Source organism: Tetrahymena thermophila (assembly GCF_000189635.1).
Source record: "Tetrahymena thermophila SB210 genomic scaffold scf_8254716, whole genome shotgun sequence".
In the NCBI taxonomy this organism is placed as follows: domain Eukaryota; phylum Ciliophora; class Oligohymenophorea; order Hymenostomatida; family Tetrahymenidae; genus Tetrahymena; species Tetrahymena thermophila.
The window spans coordinates 1,150,309-1,166,839 of NW_002476481.1; the positions used below are offsets into that span (position 1 = coordinate 1,150,309).

The 16,531-nt window shown below is 24.7% G+C and overlaps 3 protein-coding genes across 3 annotated transcripts; 1 reads left to right on the forward strand and 2 right to left on the reverse strand. All coding sequences in view use genetic code 6, as the record gives it.

Annotated features, from left to right (window-relative positions):
- Positions 1–400: 400 nt before the first annotated feature.
- On the reverse strand, positions 401–5,324 carry TTHERM_00107120 (cyclin-dependent kinase-like Serine/Threonine kinase family protein; the record flags this gene model as incomplete). The annotated part of the gene is made up of 5 exons (XM_001012355.2): positions 401–581; positions 636–749; positions 818–942; positions 1,092–1,450; positions 2,459–5,324. The coding sequence occupies 5 exons, from the start codon at positions 5,322–5,324 to the stop codon at positions 401–403; spliced, it is 3,645 nt and encodes a 1,214-aa protein (XP_001012355.2).
- Positions 5,325–6,438: 1,114 nt separating this feature from the next.
- TTHERM_00107130 (U2 small nuclear ribonucleoprotein A', putative) lies at positions 6,439–8,330 on the reverse strand (the record flags this gene model as incomplete). Its single annotated transcript, XM_001012356.3, has 5 exons — positions 6,439–6,592; positions 6,773–7,214; positions 7,497–7,744; positions 7,872–8,185; positions 8,256–8,330. The coding sequence occupies 5 exons, from the start codon at positions 8,328–8,330 to the stop codon at positions 6,439–6,441; spliced, it is 1,233 nt and encodes a 410-aa protein (XP_001012356.1).
- Positions 8,331–10,050: 1,720 nt separating this feature from the next.
- TTHERM_00107140 (EF hand protein) lies at positions 10,051–16,137 on the forward strand (the record flags this gene model as incomplete). The annotated part of the gene is made up of 3 exons (XM_001012357.2): positions 10,051–13,335; positions 13,734–14,102; positions 14,158–16,137. 3 exons carry the CDS (start codon positions 10,051–10,053, stop codon positions 16,135–16,137), a joined length of 5,634 nt encoding a protein of 1,877 aa, XP_001012357.2.
- Between the last annotated feature and the right edge of the window lie 394 nt (positions 16,138–16,531).

The window sequence follows — 16,531 nt, forward strand, 5'->3', positions numbered from 1 at the left end:
TTCAGTGCTAATATAATAGTATCCTCTTTAGGTTTTAGATTCATTCATTATACTAATGAATTAATTACATATTTTATGATGATTTCTACTTAATTCTAAGTGCTTTCCTTGAGTACTTACTTATTTACTTTAATAATTTATAGCTCTATTTACATCATTTTTATATATGATTAATTTGAATATAAATAAGAAAATTTTGGAGAAATTAAAGGCAGCAAGTACTTTGAATTAATCAACTTTAATGCCTTTTGACTTTTTTACTTACTTATTTCGTTTGTTTATTTACTCTATATCGCTTTTTAACTTTAGTTTTCTTGTAAAATAAATTTCTTTGAGATTTCCTTTTACGAATTAACTAATTACTGTCTTTAATTTTCTGAATATTATGCATTTAGATAAATCAATCGCCATTTAAGAAAGGATGCTTTAATAATACATCAGCCGTTGGTCTTTCTTTTTTGTCAAATGTACAACATTACCTTATAAAATCCTTACATTCATCTGACAAGTGTTCAGGAATAGGAGGACATTAATTAGTTTTTACTATTAGAGCTAATTGAGGGAAAGTTCTACAATCTGGCCTAATAAAAATTAATAGATTTAATATAAAATATTATAAATTAAAAATATTTTACCATGGATGTTTTCCAGTAGCCATCTCGATCATGGTGCATCCAAGACTCCAAATATCACTTTTTCTTCCATGGGATTCTTGATTTAAGAGTTCAGGAGCCATCCAATATAATGATCTAAATTATAATAAGATAAAATTTAAATCATTTAATTTAATTCTATATTGAATAAATAAATATATTACCCTTTAATAGAATTACAAAATTCTGATCCATCAGCTGTTGGCAAGCAAATTGTATCTCTATAACGTGCAGCGCCAAAATCTGCTAACTTTACTGTGCCATTTCCATCAGTTAATATATTTGCTCCCTAAAGAATTTTATTAATATATGTTAACTATAAAATAAAGCATTGAATTGTTTTAAATTAAATTTTTACTCTCAAAAAAATATTTTTTTCACAACTAACTAAATTTAATTGATAATATAACAAAATTATTAGAAGAATAAATGAATTACTTTGATATCTCTGTGGACTATTCCTTGAGAATGGAGATATGCAAGTCCTGAAATGATCTATTTGACAAACTTTTTAATTAGAGCTTCTTCAAATCTACCAAATTTTTCAAGCATAGAAGATAGTGAACCTCCAGGCATTTGTTCCATATAAATAAGTATGTTATCCTCTTCGTGCTTGCAATCATAATACTTGACAATATTTGGATGCTCTAAGTGATTTAAAAGTGCTATCTCTTAGAGATACTATTCTAACTTTTCTTAAAGCTTATTATTGTCTTTCAATCCTAATTTCAGCTATTTAACTGCAATAAATTTTCCTGTTTTTTTAATGAAGCCCTTATAGACTTTTCCGTATGCTCCTATTTTTAGTAATTAATAAGATAAATTAACAGTTTTTACTTAAAATAGAAAATATTTTTATTTGCGTTAATTTGTAAATTTGAAAATTTATTCATCATAACTTATTAAATGTAAAAATAAAAGTAATTGAAACAGTATTTTTTAGATGAAATAGATGAACAATTTTGTTAATTAAAAAATTTTGATTAGATTTAAATTTTTTAATTAGTAAGAAACAAATTAATAATCGATCTATCTATAGAGCCAATTCATCAAATAGACAATTTGAAAAAATTAATCTTTTGTAAAAAAAGATTTTGGGAATTTGTAAATTAAATAAATCATCTTCGTTTGAATGATTGTTTGTTTTCTTGTTTATTAGTATGTTTTTTGAAAAAGATTGATTTATCAAATCTCATGTAATTATGTGTAAAGATAAAAATTCTTTTATTTATGTAAAATTTAGAAAAGCGCGAACTTATTTTAATATAAACATTTCTGAATATTTTTGAGAGATTTATTTATTTTTTTTTTAAGCAAAGATTACAATTAGCCAATTCGAACTAATTTAAGACTTTAAGGATAAAATTAAGATTTAATTTCATTAAATTCTACAATTAAGATTCCTTATTGAATATTTTATTTTTTAAGCAAAATTAGAAAATGCTTTTAGATTTTATGTTCTTCCTACTAAAATTAGTTTTAGAGGAGATTATCTTTTTTTATAAATGTAAGTAACCCTGAAATAATATTTAGCAAATAATTGCTTATTTCTATTAATTTCTGTTAATAGACTATTTTAACTTCAAACAAAATTTAAAGTCTTCTTTATTTAATGATATTTTATTTGATTTATTATGCTAGATTCCCTATATAAATAAATACTATTTTAAAATGATCTTTTACTTTTATTAAGTTATTTATTCTTTTGATTACTTCAAATTTATTTTTTCTTTCATTTAAATTTTTTAAATAATTTGGATTGAAATATATAAAATAATATTTTAAATATATATATATATATATACCTTCACCAAGAAGTTCTCTTAGCTCAACGTCATGAAATGGATTCGTTCCAGTTATCATAATATCATCATGTCTGTTTGAGTAATCATTGCTTATTGCTTTTTTTATGCTAAGGGTTTTTATGTTTAGCAGCGTGCTCATTTAATTCAGACTAAATAAGTTGTTATTCTAGTTAATGCTGTTTAAAATATTTTAGCCATTGCTTTAAAGTTGAGATTAAAGATTAAATTGTGGAAATTTGTTTTAAATCTGCTAAATTTGCTATAATTATTGCTGCTATTATTGCTAATGTTATTAATTAATATTCTATTAGACTTATACCTAATGCACAGGTTAATGAGCTAAAAGCTGCTATTGCTTTTAACTAATTCTACCTATTGAAGTACGTTTTGAAGATTTAGGATTATTTGTGTTTATGGTATTTAGGTTATTGTTATTGGATATATTTAAACATAGCTTAGGAGAATTATCTCTTCTATTAATGTTAGCTTAATCAATATTTTTATCATGCTAAATAAAAAACTACTTCTCATCCTTAGAAGGAAACTTAAAAAGTAGGTGCTAATTTTTGTTTTCTTCTTCTTAGTCATCGATTGAGAAAGGCTCTGTTTGCTAATTCTACTAAGCTGCTATAATTGTGTGATGAGTTTCAGTAACATCGTTGTTTGAAGATATCATAGACTTTTCTTTCTTTTTCTTTCTTTCTAGCTACTCTCTTTGATTTTGCCAGTAAGAGTTCTTTCTCACGATAGCATTTACTTGCTAATTTAATTTATTATTTTAAATATTGCCTCTGCGGATTATGCTATTTCCTTCTTCTGACTAAATGTGAGTAGATGGCTATCTAATTATCTTTTTAATCATGTTTTGGCTGATTTTATTTGCGCTTCTTGAGCTTAAAATTCTTCCCTGCTAATTGTTAACATGGTTGCTTCCATAATTTAAATGTGCATTATTAATATTATTGTTGCTACTGTTAATGTTGCTACTACTTTTTTAATTGAAATTATAGTTGTAAGGAAAATTGTTTTGGTTAAAGTTATTGTGGTGATAGTGATATTATGGTGGATTTTAGTGTTTATTACATGGAGACAAATCGCCAAGCTCCTGATGAGATAGTTTTGCAAGTGTTTATTTATTTACATAATATAATTAATTAGTGTTATTGTTAGTGTTGCTTTAGCTAATAGATTCTCCTATATTGTTGTGAGTTTGGAGAGAAGATATTGGATCACTAGTCTGTGTGCTCTTTAAACCTCCTCTCGAAGATTGTCTCGATGATAAATTGTAATGCTTAATGCGGAATGACTGTCTGTGAATAGTATCAGTGGTTGCAGAAGTTGTATAGGCTGCAAGCTGAGGAGGCGTTCCTAGAGCCATCTGCTCGCGCAACACTTCTGTGGGTTAAGATATAGCTTTATTGAAGAGAATGACGTCTTCCTCGAAATTCTGATTGTTAACAATTTTAGGGTTATGTGATATGAGTTTCAATGCATGTAGATTATTACTATTACTGCCATAATGGGAGTTATTGATATTGTTAATTTTTTAGCTACTGTTATGGTTGCTTTGATTTTAATTGCAAGCATTACTGGTGTTGTTTTTGGAGGAAGAATTCTGAGCTGCGTTTTAGCTCTCTGGGTCACAAATATTTTCTTTAGAATTAAAAGGAAATAATATTTGAGTTTTTGAGATTCGATATTTCTTCTCTTAGCGTTTGTAAGACGAGAGATTACTCTTGTTGTTATGATTTGTATTACTACAGCTATTATTAATATTGTTATTATTATTTATACTACTCAAATTATTTATACTGTTTCTGTTCGATTCTGTAGAAATGGGGAAATTATTCTGATGGCCTCCAATATTTTAAAATGAAGACGAAATGCTATTGTTCTGGTTTTGGTTATTGCTGTTATTATAATTTTGGCTAGAACTATTTCCATTTTGATTCGAATTAGTGTTGTTATTTGAACTGCTATTATTCATTATTTGAATATTGCTGATATTGATGTTTGAAATTGTTCCGTTGTTCGTGTTGCTGCTATTGTTTGCTTTATCTAAATCAGAAGTGTGGTCGTTACTTGAAAAGTTTCCATTTATGTTACTGTGGTTGTTGTGATTGTGACTACTTTTTGTGATAGGAGATTCGATCAAAGATGGAATTATATTGTGCTTTTAGTAATTCGGATTATGAGACTATAAAATGTTTATAGAGCTAATCTACTTTGATGAGACACTATGTTCTGCCTTTTATTTTATCAATTTAATTGAGTTATGGCGATTCTTTCTCTGAGGTCTGTCTCTCATAAAGCCTAGCTATCCAAAATTACCCCCAAGACCCACATTATTACAATTGTTATTAGTATTATTATTGTTATTATTATTATTGTTATTGCTGTTATTGTGTATTTAATTGTGTGCTTAATGTTAAAAAGAATACTGCTACTACTATTATTAATACAAGTTATGTCGATCGCTGGATATATTAAGCACTACAGGACTCTACGGTCGATGAAAAGAATTTGGAATGTTGCTCTAAAGATTAATACTATTCGAATTTGAGTGATTTATGCTAATGTTATTTATACTGTTGTTATTGTTGCTGTTCAAGTTTTTAGGTTTTTTGTTTGTTGTGGGAATCACTTTTAGATGATTTCCATTATTATTCAGGTGGAAATGATGAGGGTGGTGGATAGATAAAGAATGATTTTTCTTTCCATTTGCCACCAGTAAATGTGCGTTACCTCTGTAGAGAGGAGGCTTGAAGTTGGAGCGGTTTGAAAAGGGAAGAGTAGCCTTAATTTCGAATTGTTAGATATGATTATTGACAATTAGACTAATTTTGTTATTGCCTTGATGCTGCATATATATGTATATTATCAATTCAATTAATTAATTACAAGCTTAGCTTCTTCCTTTTTTAAGACTTTTAAATTTTCATCAATTTTTTAATCAATTATAAATTTGTAAGTACGCATCCTTTCTTAATTTTATGAAGAAAATCTATTCTTTAAAATTTTGATTGATTTCACAAAGAAATAAGTGAATGAAGAAGAATAATTAAATGAATGAATAAATGAAAAGAATCACATACTTAGTTATTTTTCATTCATTTCTTCAATGATTCTTATCTTTGTTATAAGCTAATTTAAGTATTAATACATTAATCCAAATCAATTATATATATTTTCACAAAGAAAGAAATAAAGAAACAAACAAACAAATATATTTCCACCATTGGCATAATAAAATATAAATATATAATAAACAAAAAAAGCATTTCTTATATTTCACTCTTTCTTTTGATTAACTTCTGATTTCAATTTTACATATCAGTGTTTCTATAAAAAGGTAAAAAATTCATTTAAATATAGCAAACAACAAAGATATTAAATTATCTACTAAGCATTTTTCAAAAATTTAATCATTTTCTCTCGAATAGAAATTACTCAAAATATTTCTATTAAAATTAACAAAATACTTCTTTGGTCATTTTTAATTAGAAATATCTTTGCAATTTTATTATTTTGAAATTTGACTAAATCTAAATATTGTTCACTCGTTTAATTAACAAAAAGATAGTTAAGTGAGCTTAGATTCTAGCAAATTTTCAATATATTTTATATTTTAATTTTTAATTTTCTGTTTAACAATTTTGAATCTATAAATAAACAAATTAATTTATTTGATTCGTTTGATATCCAACAAATAATCTATTAATTTATTTATATCAAGCGGATTTTTCTTTTACTAATAATAAATTTAATTATTTATTACTCATAAATGCCTCTTTGTATCTATTTTTCTATCTATTTGTCATAATCTTAATTTAATAAAATTCAAATTTTCTTTAAGAAGCTGGAAAAACAAAACAAAAAAATACTTAATTGAGCAAAAAAAAAATGATTGAATTTAAGTTAAAACAAAACCACCAACATAAAAATAATTATTTTATTTTTAATTAAATTTCAGTTTTTGATCATTCGAGATCTGGCACATCATCAAAAGTTGTAAAATCTTGCGTCTTTTGTATTATCTTTTATTCAATCTTATCGCAAAGTTTAAGCTTTTCCTCTCTTTCTAATTACTCCTTTAGTTTTTAAGCTTTTAAATCTTCTTCTTTTTTCTTCTTCCTTTGTTTATTTGAAAATTTTAATTTTTATTTTATTTACATGAGAAAATGCTAAGATAAAAAATTAATTAATTTTAAAATTTTTTTAATTCTAAAAAATTGATTGATGTTTAAAAATTTCTAATTGATAATTACAAATTTAAAAAAAAACAAAATAGTAATAAAAAATGAGTTAATTTACTCTTCTTATTCTCTTTTGGTTTAAAATTTAACTAGTTCATTAGCTTTTAACTTCTTCATTTTAATTACTAAAGATCCAGTAGTTTGAGATCTTTTTACCTCGCTTTATTCTACAATGATTTCTTGATCAAGACGTAGCTAGGTGAGTTTACCTTTAACTCTAACACTCACCCATTTCGGGTTTATATTAACATCTAAAAAGCTTGTATCCATGAATTTAGGTACACTTAACTCAAAGAAAGACCATTCAGGATCATCAAACTCCTTCAATTTAAAATCGTATTTACCCTCATTACACTATCTAATTTCTCCGTCTGTTCTAAACATTGATGATTCTTTTTTAGGTTCTTTGAATTTATCAGGATTCTTTTCCCTCTCCTTTTTCTCTTTATCTTGAGCCATTTCAAGATACATTTACTTTCTACTTTCTTTGGTATAAGGCTCTATTCATTAAAATCAAAATTTCAAATTTGAGTTTAAAATAATTTTCATGAATTCATAATTTAGATAAAATATAATAAAACCAATTTATTTATTTATCTAAAAATAAAATTTTATCTTAAAAATTAACAAATAGATTTGTATTTTATTTATAAAAAAGTTAGATAGATAATTTATAATTTCATTTGGGCTCTTGTAAGTAATTGAATGGAAACCATTTTTATCAATATCTTAATAGAATTTTATTTCAATTAGCTAATAAAATATAATAATAATAATTATACATTTTTCATTATTCTTGTCTTCCTAATTAGCTTCTATAGATCCAGCAGGAACAATAGCTTACTAATTTTTTAATTGTTCTTGCTTTTACTTTTCTATTTATCTCATTTCAATTTTATGATGCAAGTCAACTAGTAGATCTTCATAAGCCTGATTGGCCTTAATTCTATCAGTAGGAGTTATTTCTTTGCCATCTAACGATTCTAATTATGGGATAGTTGCAATTGTAAAATCTCTATATCCGCTCCAACTATTTACAATAATATCAATCTATTAAAATTTTAATTTCGCTCTTAACTAAAGAGACTAACAAGTTAATTAATCTCTACTTAATTTTCTTAATATGATAAAGTTTTATATAAAAATATTTTTCTTACTCTGTGCAAGGGTTACCAGTGAGATAAAGTTCCTTTAGTAATGGACACCTTGAAGCATTAATAAGAGAGTCTTCTAACTCTTCTAAATCTATAAAATTGACTGTAAAATCAAGTTTTTTCAAACTTTCACACCCCGAAATACCCTCTATTTTAGATATATTATTGAGTGCTAAATTTAAATATTCGAGTTCTTTTAACTTGCTTAATCCTTCCATCTTTTCTATTATATTATTTTGCAAATATAGAATCTTTAAGTGTCTGCAATAGGTCTCTAGCAACTCTATTTTCTCTAATTCAAACTAATGCAAGGTGATCTAATTTAAAAATACATAATTTCTATTTTTTATGTTTGAAATAGGTATCAAACGCTATTTAAATTTTTACTTCTTCTAAATTAGATAAGCATCCTTCATTATGTTCTGCCCTACTCTTTAACAATTCCTAAGTAATCCTTGGCATTTTTCGCTAAATTTTTTGACTTTTTTAAGTTTATTACTAAATATTCTGAAGTTATAAAAATTGTAAATTTCTGATTAAAAATTAAAATATCTAATATTTGATTAATTTTTAAAAATTTTTAAATTGGTAAAAAATCTTTGATTTTCTATATTCCCTCGGTTTCATATATAAATATCAAAAGCATTAAAAATATTAATATGTACATCAAACATGTTTTTAAATAAAAATAAGCTAATATAATAAAAAGAAGAGAAAAATGATTTTCAAAAGAATTAAGAATAATCTAAAAATAAAGATTAAAAATTTTAAATAAATGCTTTAAAAAATAACATTTTTATAAATTATCTATTTTTATTCTCTCATATTTTAGCTAATTTTATGAAATGTATTTATTTTTATTTAAAATTGATATATACATAAAACACATAAAAAATTGAATAAATAATTTCAAAATATTAAACAATTATCTAAATATCAAAAATATTAGAATAACTGTTAGTGAAAATCACATTTTGATATAAAAATCTATTACATTCTATGATTATATCAAACAAATGTTAAAAATATTTAAATTTTTTAAAATTTTAATGTGCATATTATACATTTAAAAAAGAGAATAAAATTAATTTGCTAAAAACTAATTTTATCTAAAACAAATCTTCAAAATCATTGAATATCTTTAATCATATTTTGATAAATTTTCTACACTAGCATTTAAAAACAAATATCAAGAGCAATTTATTATGTTAAATTTTTTAAAATCCATTCTAAAAAATTAAAAAATAGAATAAAATAGTTTTTAAAATTTGATTTTTATCTAAAGAGAAGACTAGCTATCATAATGATTGAAAATAATAATTCAATCTAATTTTATAAAAAATAGGTTCAGCACAGAAATAAATTCTCTAAGTAAAAATAGTATCTAACCTCATTTAGAAAAGTAATGAAATTGAGTTTTAAATCTACTAAGTAAATAATAAATTAGGTAGCAAAAACATAAAATTGGAAGAAGAAATTAAAGATCAACAAATTTATTGATACTTCTGTAAAAAAAAAAAAAACATTGGCTTCAGAAGAATAATATATTATTTTTTTATAATTTTATAATATAAAAAGAATTTGCATAAATTAATTTTTACTGTTGTATTTTATTCAATATTTTTACTTGAATAAAATTTCAATTCTTGTTATATAATTAATTGCAGACTTGTCTTTAGGAATAGAATAATTTAATTCTTAAACATATTTTTAATATTTATTCATTTTAATATTAATTTTTAATTAAATATTTGAAGATATTTTAAAAGTTAAGCAAATATTGAATGAATAAATTTAAATTATAAGCATAGCTTAGATTATTTGTGTGTGTTTTATAATCTTTAATTCTTTTTATTATAAATAAACTGATTTAGTTTAACCAAAAGTTGAAATTAATAGGCAATGCATTCATGATTTTTACAAACTATTTTTCTTTATAACTAGAATATTGGGAGTCATTTAAAAATTTATATAGACTAGTAGAATTAAAGCAAAAATAATTCAGTAATAGTGTAATAAATAAGTAAAATTTATCATCGTAACCATGAAAGACTCTAAAAGACTCCAAATATAAAGATTAGAAATTTAATTACTGATTATTTTAATTAAACTAATCTAAAATTTTTTGCAAAAATTAACTAAATTAGTTTACGTATAACTTATTATTAATATTTTCATAAATATGAGTGATGAAACTAATTAGCCAAAGTCAAATACAGTTTCATCTTCAGCTTCAAAAACACAAAATTTAAGACCAATGTAATAAAGTCATTCTTAGAGTAATCGTAATCAAGAAAATTCGCAAATAGCTAAGAAATAAATTAGGAATTTGGAATTAATTTAAAAAAATAATAGTGAAGGATAAGCACCTTCCTCATAATAATAAATTAATAATTAAAGGACATCTTTAAGGCAAATTACTAGTCCGAGGAATTTATTGGGATAAGTTTTACCAAATTCAAATAATGGTTCATTATTATCTTAAAAATCATAAAATAGCAATAACTTGTCTAAAACTTAAACCAATTAGGCATTTTAGTTTTTCATTCCTTAGAAAGTAGATCAGTATTTGATGTCTCAAAGTGATGGTATAAATAGAAATTAGTCTCTTTAAGGGTCAAGTAAAAACATAAACATAAGGCAAAGTCAGACAAGTTATCAAAGCAAAAGAACAAATTATCAACTGCCGAATGAAGTTTTAAGCAATGAAAATATATAGGATGAAGAGGAAGATAAAAAGAATTAAATAACAGACAATAATTACTTTATTTCTTCTTCTATTTAAAGGTTCAAAAATTCTTACCATAATCCCCCAACAAACACATTCAGCAATTCTAAATCAAATATTTAAAATCATTAAAATGTTTCCAATTTGCAAGAAAACTAGTTGCTTATCAACTCGCCTACTTAGTTAAAGTTTAATTAGACTTTTAATTAGCAATAAACATCTACTTACAGAGTCGGTTTCATCTCTCCTACAAAAGAAGATATTACTAAAAGGCAATAGTTAATATAAGAAAATAGCAACAATAATTAGTTTATAAAATAGAAGATGAAGAATATCACACAATTTCTTTAAATTGGTGCTTAGCACGCTAACTCTTCTTAAATGTATTCTAGTGTAAATTAAAGTGCAATAAGTCTTAAAAATACCACTAACAACAATTCTATTATAAATAACTTAAAAATAGAAGTAAAACCAAATACAAATTTAACTAATAGTCAGTTTAACAGCAGTAGCAATAATTCAACTTGCTTTGGCAATAAACCAGTTGAATACAAAAGAAATAATATTTAAAGTGAGGGAGTTCAATATAAAATTAAGAGATCTTATCCAAGTTCTTCTTAAATAAAATTTGATAAACCTCCTAATATCTAAGAATTTATTGATCGAGAACTATATAAAAAGAAGAAATCTGAAGCTAGTAGTACTAGTAAAAAAAATGAGCTTGATTAATTAAATGGACTAAAATAAAATTAGTTGGTAGATGAAAAATTAAATCAAAAAATTAATTCTAGAATAACCCCGTTTGTTGTTCCTTAGAATTTGAATAATTTTGAAAAATAAGAATTTGATAAAATAGAAAATGTTGGATTTATAAATTACATAAGAACCATCTTTGTGGATTGTGAATACATGTACAAAGATGAAATACAGAAATAATTGATTTAATTGACAAATCTTTTTGAATCAGAGTAATATCAGAACGACTCATCAAATTAGACTCTTGATACACCTAAATGCTCGTCAAGCTAGTAATAAAATAACTTAAAATAAATTCTTAAAACATCAGATTTTAGAGAAATAAAGAAGCAAGTAGAGAAACTACTTTGTGTTGAAGTAGTAAAAAAAAAGGATAGAAAAACAAGTGAGCTTCAGTTTTTAATAGAATAAACACAGTCTTTCTAAGACATTTTAAGAGAAGGTATCAAGAGATGTGCTGAGTAATTAAATAGTGATTGCAAGAATTTAATTTTAGAATTGGTAAGCAGTGTCTTGCTTCTTTAAACTAAAAAGCATATGATGGTTGAAAAGAAAAAGAGAGATGACATGATTCTCTTTCTTGGAGGGCTAAAAGACAAAGAAAAAGAATTCAAAATAAATATTTTCGGAAATGAACAAGATGTTGAAGCATTCAGATTTAAGATGGGAGAATTAGGTGAAGAGAATAAACAATTGGAGAAACAGCTAAAGCAGATGACTGAAAAGTATAATCAGCTGAACCAAACCTTCTTAAAACAAAGAAGGGTAAGCACAATAATTAAGAATGAATATCTAAATCTGCGTAATGAAAATAATAACTTGAATGAACGATTAAGCTATAAATAAGAGGGCTAAGATAAAAAAGCATCGAAAACACAAATATTTGACTAAACTTGTTCAAGCAAAGCGATATTTGGCTTCTAGCAATCAAACACCCTTGTTGATGCATAAAAATCAAATTAGAATCCATAGCAAAATAAAAGAAATTCTATTGAAGTAAATCACTTTTTAGGTCTTGAATTGAAGTAAACTACTGAAAAGTTAAATGAAAACCAGTAAAAAGATAATCCAAATTAGATACTATTATAAATTCCTACATCGCCTATTCTCAAATAAGATAAAACATCTCCAAACACTCAAACAGCTAAAAGCTAATCTGATCTGAAAAAATAGATAGAAAATTTATAAGCAGATCAATAGGACATAAATGAAGATGATGAAGATGAAAATGACTGTGATATTGAAGAAATCTTGAGAGATGTCTAAAAAATCACAAAAGTTGAAAACCATGATGTGCTAATAAAAGAAGTAAAAGAAAATATTCCTGTACTTTTTTACAATCAAGAGTGTCAAACTGACCCTAAAATTACTAATCCTAAGGCTACAATGGTTTCCTCATCGATATAGACAGAGTTGTAACTTTTAGATCCATAACTAGATCAAATATTAGATAATGAAAGAATCAAATAAATTGCTTAGCAAGAAGAGCTCAAGCAGTAGCTTTTAAACATATCTGGAATTAGTGAAAGCGAAAATGTAAATAACATAAGTGAAATAAACAATAAAAGTGTTTTACTAGGAGATGAAGTTAACTAAAGCAATAGTCATATCAATACAAAACAGATATTTTAGAGAGTGAAACAAAGAATAAGCATCGTAAGATTAATAAGGGGTTTGCCAATTAACAAAATTAAAAAGCCAATAAATAAATAAGAAATTGAAAATTTCACAGAAAAAATTCATGTCTTAAAAAATTTCTTAGACTCAGATTGCCCTGAAAGCAATGATTCAGCTGAAGAAGATTAAAGTGAAGAAGAAATAGAAGAAGATGAAGTTAATCTTCAAAACTCAAGGACAAAAGTCAAAATTAATGAAGAAACTCCAAGTAGCAACAAAAATATTACTAAAATAGCATTAAGAACTCAAAGAAAATCTAGATATTTCAGCAGTGTACCAGGTGGAACACCAATCAATTAAACAAGAGTAAATTTTATTACCAATTTTTAATTTTTAAGCTTTAAATATCATCTTAAAAATTTAATTTATTTTCTACTATGAATGAATGAAGTTAACTCAAATTATTTGCTAAAACAATAAAAAATGAAATATTTCATTTATTTAAAATTTTTGATAATGATCAAACCTACCTTTTGCTTAATAAATTTTTATTAGCTAATTAATTATTATTTATTGTATTTTTTTTCTGAATTTTAATATAAAAGATTTTCTTTATTTTAATTATATATTAAATTAATTTTATATATTTAACTCTTTTCTTATAAAATATCAAAGCAAATTTATTAATTAATAACCTTATTATTTAAAAATAAATTATTTTTACATATTTAATTAATTAATATTTTTGAAACTTATTTTATTAGGACAATTCTGTTGCAAGCTCACCAACAAAAAAATCTTAATAATAATAGCCTTCTACGAGTACTTAGAATAAAACTCCTAACAACACAAAAAGCAGTAGGTAATAAAATTTACAGCAAGATTTGCAAATTTCTACTTTTGCTAGAAGCTAAAACTAGCAAGAGGAAGAGTCCTCAAACTCTCAAATTCAAATAAATACAAATGAATCTTATAAGGGTATTAATAAAAAATCAAAAATCAAAGAAGCTAACAGGATTCTTAGAGATAATAAATAAGAACTTAAAGAATAAATTTTACAAGTTGTTAAGCTATATAATTTAGAGAGTGAGAAATCTAGCAACTATGAGGAATCTATAAAATAACTCATCGAAGTAAAATATTTAAAAATAGATTTTATTTTTTTATTATTTTTATATGAAATAAAAGATTATGTAGGAGCTATTCAATTTTACCTATAAAATTTTTAATCACGTGTAAAAGACACAAAAGGATTCTTATAAATCTGTTGTTGAGCAGTTCTTTTAATAATTTACTTCTATAAGATGGAGGTTACCAAAAGAAATAGATCAGAAATTTGAAGAAGACTTATTCCCTTAAGAGGCATTAAAGAAAAAACTTCAAATGAAGAAATAAAAGCAATAAAATTCTAAAAGCAATGCACTTCGTTTAAATTTTAATACAAATAAAGTAGCTTAAAAACTTACTGTTTAAGACAAATCTATCCACTCTGGTGTTGTCCTAACAAAGAAAGTACGTGAGATAGGCCTACCAAAGAAGTTTAATGGTTTTCTTCCTTTAAAAAGCGTTTTAAAGCAGATAACTTAAATTTACGAAGATCGTATTCGTTAAATACGTGAAAGCAGATTGTCACCAGACACAGAAATGTGTATTTTTGTATTTAATAAATTCATTCATTAGTATGGTTTTAAGAATGTTGCTGAATAAAAATACTTACATTTTTTAATGAATATATTAAATTATCAACAAATATTCCGTGTTAATTTGTTTGGAAAGTTAATTGGAGTATTCTCAAGAGATGATGAAAACTATAGTATTGAAGAAATGGATAAGTACATTTCTTGTTGGCATTTTTTGATTAGAGGATCAACGATGGGAAGTGCTATTCCGTTCAATGAATCTGATTTAAGAATTTATACTCACTACCTTAGGGCTTTAGATCTATTAAAAGTAAAGTTAGAAAAGATTTTACCTTAGGAATAAATAAATGATTTACGTGCTTTTATTGAGCAAACTAAAGAATTTGAAGCTAAGTAAACCACCAAGTTAGTAATAGATGTTGATCAGCTACTAAGCAGAGTTCTTGCAAAGTATAGATAGACTATGAATTCTACTAAGGTTTATGTGAAAAATGCTTTCTTGGCATGCGACTTAGATGGCAATGGATCTATTAATTTGAACGAGTTCCTAACACTATTTAGACATATAGAAGCTGATAAATTCTCTTTTTCAAAGGCTTTTAAAATGTTTGAGTCTAATGCTGATATTATCACTGAAAACGAAAAATGTCTCTCTTTCTAAAAATTCACAGCACTCTGTCTATAAAATCATCTTTTCTTGGATGCAGCATAACGTAAATTTATAGGAGTTAGAGATAATTATGAAATAGAGACAAAGTTTTTGGAACTTAAGGAAGACTGGCCTAATGAAAAAGTAATCATTATGAATTACGTGGAGTCTCTAAAGCCTTTTGTCTAGATAGAAACATACGAAGTGTGGAGAGATGTGCTCTTAGTATTGCAAGACAGAATATTAAAGAACGAAAAAAAGACTAAAGATAATAATGGTGGAGGTGGCAGTGCATATTAAAGTGAGTAAAAAATATCTTCCATAAATAATTCACTAAGAAGAATTAATTCATAAGAAAATATTGTGTCATCCGAGAATATATAAAATGAATTCGAGTTCAACTTAATACCTATTCTAATTGCTCACAAATTGCTGAAATAAGAGCTGAAAAGATTGATTGAGGTTGGACAAAACGAAGACATTTAAGATATAAATTCTGATAGTAACGAAGATGAAGTTAATGAGTACGAAATTTACGAGAACGACAGCCTGTAAAGTGCATAAGATATTCAGCAAAGCGATTAAAAAAATAAAAAAAATTACAACACCGAAGATGATCAGCTAAGCATTGATACTCCAGCTAGTTTTGCAGCTAAAAAGAGGTAGATACTAAAATAGCATTAACACCAATAAAACAGTTAAGCTAACGCCCCTAAAATAGAGACAAGTGACCCTCAAATCTATCAGTTTTCTGAAATTTAAGTAGTGAGGGAAAGTCCTTCAAGTTCATAGTAAAAAAGAATGAAGACAAATTAATCAAACAACTTTAATAATTCCTCCTTTTCTAGGACTTCAACATTTTCAATGCAAAAACAATGAAAATATTTTATAGTTTATATATAAAGATAATTTATTAAATAAAATATAAATTGATTTTTCAATTTAACCTTACAGATTTATTTTTAATAAATTTATTTCTGTGTTTAATATCTGAATTAATTTTCAAATGATATAATTTAAATCTCCTAAAAGCAAAATTAAGTTTAATAAAAATAATAAATTATATAAATCTATTATTAAATATTTTATTTAAGATGTATTCTGAGTAAATTTTTATATGCGAGTAATTAATTAATTCTATTCTCTAAAACAAAATCTTTAATTTAAACAAAGTGAATAAATTGATTTATCCAAAAAATAGAGACTCTCATAAAAAATGCAATAAATAAATAAATAAATTATAATCTGATTTTATAATTATTAATCTCATTTT